The sequence below is a fragment of the Lactuca virosa genome, chromosome 3 (genome assembly GCF_052849685.1).
Source record: "Lactuca virosa cultivar CGN04683 chromosome 3, Lactuca_virosa_CGN04683_v6, whole genome shotgun sequence".
Lineage (NCBI taxonomy): Eukaryota > Viridiplantae > Streptophyta > Magnoliopsida > Asterales > Asteraceae > Lactuca > Lactuca virosa.
The window spans coordinates 415,751,100-415,752,908 of record NC_136428.1 but is presented as its reverse complement, the minus strand read 5'-3'; the positions used below and the strand labels follow the sequence as shown (position 1 = coordinate 415,752,908).

At 35.3% G+C, this 1,809-nt stretch overlaps 1 protein-coding gene across 1 annotated transcript; it reads right to left on the bottom strand.

The window, feature by feature from the left end:
- Positions 1-283: 283 nt before the first annotated feature.
- Positions 284-1,348, bottom strand: LOC145165041 (uncharacterized). Its single transcript, XM_079083678.1, has 2 exons — positions 1,340-1,348; positions 284-967 (listed from the first exon to the last, which is right to left on the bottom strand). The coding sequence occupies exons 1-2, from the start codon at positions 1,346-1,348 to the stop codon at positions 284-286; spliced, it is 693 nt and encodes a 230-aa protein (XP_078939804.1).
- Positions 1,349-1,809: the final 461 nt, after the last annotated feature.

Here is a 1,809-nt window from a genome sequence, read left to right as displayed (position 1 = left end):
CCTGCAACGAATTACAAATATGAGTTCCACAACTAGTATCTAATACCCAGGTGTTAGATGAAAAACTAAATGATCCCATTTGAATCATGAAAATGGATATATCTGAAGGGCCTTCCCCGACCTTCTTGTTTTTCAACTATCCAAGGTACTTAGGACAATTCCTTTTCCAGTGCCCGACAACTCCACACTCAAAGCATGTGTCATCTTTGGCAACGTTTTCCTTCTTCTTGGGTGGTGGGTTTTGAGGAGCTTTCTTCCCTTTTCCCTTGCCAGCTTGTGGCTTTCACTTGAAGTTCTTGCCTTTGTTCTTCTTGACTTTTCCTTCCCTAATCATGAGCACTTGGGGAGTTTTACTTGGGATATTCTTCTTTGCAGTTTTTAGCATCCCGTGCAACTCAGAGATAGGTTTCTCCCACCCATTCATGTTATAGTTCATGATGAGAGAATTGTAATACTTTGGCAAAGAGTTCAGAATGATATCTGTAGCCAAGTCTTGTGGGTATGGAGAGCCCAATCTCTCCAATTGATCCATGTAGCTTTTCATCTTGAGAACATGTGTGCTCACATTCCCATTCTCCTCCATTTTCATGGCATGAAGTGCTCTCACAATGTTAAACCTTTCGGTTCTAGCTTGTTTTCCAAACATCTCCTTGAGATGTTCAATCATGTCAGAGGCAGTGTAGTGTTCCAGATCCGACTGAAGATCGGGAACCATAGAGGCAAGCATAAGACATGAAACATCAAGTGAATCATCTATATTCTTTAGCCATGCATTATGTACAGCCTTTGGGAGAACAGGTGGTTCATCAGGAGTTTGGTTTTCAAGGACATAGTCTTTCTTTTCTTGTTTCAAAACGATTCTTAAATTCCTGTACCAGTCCAAAAAGTTGGAGTGGTTGAGCTTATCTTTGTCAAGAATTGACCGAATGTTCATTGGGTGATGTGTTACAGTAATTGGTGGAACTATCTACAAAACTTTAACAAAGTTTTCATTTAGTATTTAATTCTTTAAATAATAATACCCTTTTTGTTTCATAAAACATTATTTATTTAAAGTCTAGGATCCAAGTTACAAATCAAATAAATCGTTAGGTATCCATTATCCCATTTACCCAATTTTAACAAGGTAAATAACTTGTACTAATTACACCATTTGTAATTCCTAGATTTATGAGACCCTTAACAATCCATTTGTTAATTTCACATGTTTGGTCTCATCTATGCCTCGGAAAACTCTTGCTTAGGTGACCTTTATCACAAGAGGTTTCCAATCAAGTCATCCAATTATAGAAAGTTGTACAATTGGTCCATAACTTGGTTATAGAAATCGTAAAAATACCTTGGCCATCTAAAGATAATACTAATAGTTAGGTATCCTTTATCCCACTAGCATTATACAAGTAATGTGCAAATGTTTCTAAAATTGGATGGCATAGACTTGCATTTTGAAATAAGGGATTTGTATATTTTATTATTCGATTTAAAACATGTGATATCATGACAATTGCATGCATCCAATATGTCATGGTATCAATTTTTCTAAAAAATCACTTTTCAGGTTCTTATAAAAAACCCGGCTTTTATACTTCGGCTTGGTTCAGTTTTAAAATTAATAACTAGTATTAAGTTTGTGTTTGAGTCATGTAGAACCTTTTTTGTTAAAAAATAGTTTGAGTTTGTGAAAAACTAAGTTATCAACCACACAAAATATTTACTTGAAAAATAAACAACACAAGCATGCATTTGACATAAACAAGCCTTAAACTATATAACACTTTTGTGAGCCAACACAAAAGTGTTAAGTCCTTC